This window comes from Conger conger, chromosome 18 (genome assembly GCF_963514075.1).
Source record: "Conger conger chromosome 18, fConCon1.1, whole genome shotgun sequence".
Taxonomy (NCBI): Eukaryota; Metazoa; Chordata; class Actinopteri; order Anguilliformes; family Congridae; genus Conger; species Conger conger.
This window is the reverse complement of record NC_083777.1, coordinates 6,752,501-6,753,320: the sequence shown is the minus strand read 5'-3', so window position 1 is coordinate 6,753,320 and position 820 is coordinate 6,752,501. Positions and strand designations below refer to the sequence as shown.

The following is an 820-nucleotide window of genomic DNA, read 5'->3' as shown; positions in this document are numbered from 1 at the left end:
CACATCCAGAACCTACAGTCTGAACACAGACACATCCAGCATCTACAGTCTGAACACAGACACATCCAGAACCTACAGTCTGAGCACAGACACATCCAGAACCTACAGTCTGAACACAGACACATCCAACACCTACAGTCTGAACACAGACACATCCAGAACCTCGTCTGAGCACAGACACATCCAGAACCTACAGTCTGAACACAGACACATCCAACACCTACAGTCTGAACACAGACACATCCAGAACCTACAGTCTGAACACAGACACATCCAACACCTACAGCAGCTGAAGAGTAGAAAATGGGGAAGAAGCAGTGGATTTGGGCAGGGAGGGGTAACGGAAGGGGGCAGGGGCTTATTTCGTATTTCAACAATGACTTTGTTGTTTGTCATGTCAGAGTAAAGTCTAACGGGGGTGGAAACGACGGAGAGAGAGAGAAAGAGAGAGAGAGGGAGAGAGAGAATAAAATCATGTGTTCCCTTTTTCTGTGACTTCCTTCCAGGCTGAGTCACCGGCGGGAGTGGGAAGGTCTGGGGCGATCGAGCGGGAGAGAGAGCGGAGCGGGAGAAGCGGCAGCCGCCAGCGGGAGAGACGGGCGACGTACACACAGCGCGTGAGAGAGAGGGAGAGCGCACAGCCTCCCCCCCTGCCCCCCGCCCCCGTCCCCCTCCTGCGTCCTCAGGAGAGGAGCCCGCGCGCTGGGCCCGGCCGCCGCGCCCGGCGGCCATCATGAGCGATGTCACTATCGTCAAAGAAGGGTGGGTGCAGAAAAGAGGTAAGCCTCCCTCTCATGCCTGGGTTATGTGTGTGTCTGTG

At 55.6% G+C, this 820-nt stretch overlaps 1 protein-coding gene across 1 annotated transcript in view; it reads left to right on the top strand.

The window, feature by feature from the left end:
- Positions 1–667: 667 nt before the first annotated feature.
- LOC133118278 (RAC-gamma serine/threonine-protein kinase-like) overlaps positions 668–820 on the top strand; it is a 69,756-nt gene continuing 69,603 nt past the window's right edge. The window contains exon 1 of the mRNA XM_061228136.1: positions 668–779. Coding sequence (XP_061084120.1) covers positions 734–779 — 46 coding nt within the window. The 5' untranslated portion in view covers positions 668–733. The remainder of the gene's footprint in view (positions 780–820) is intronic.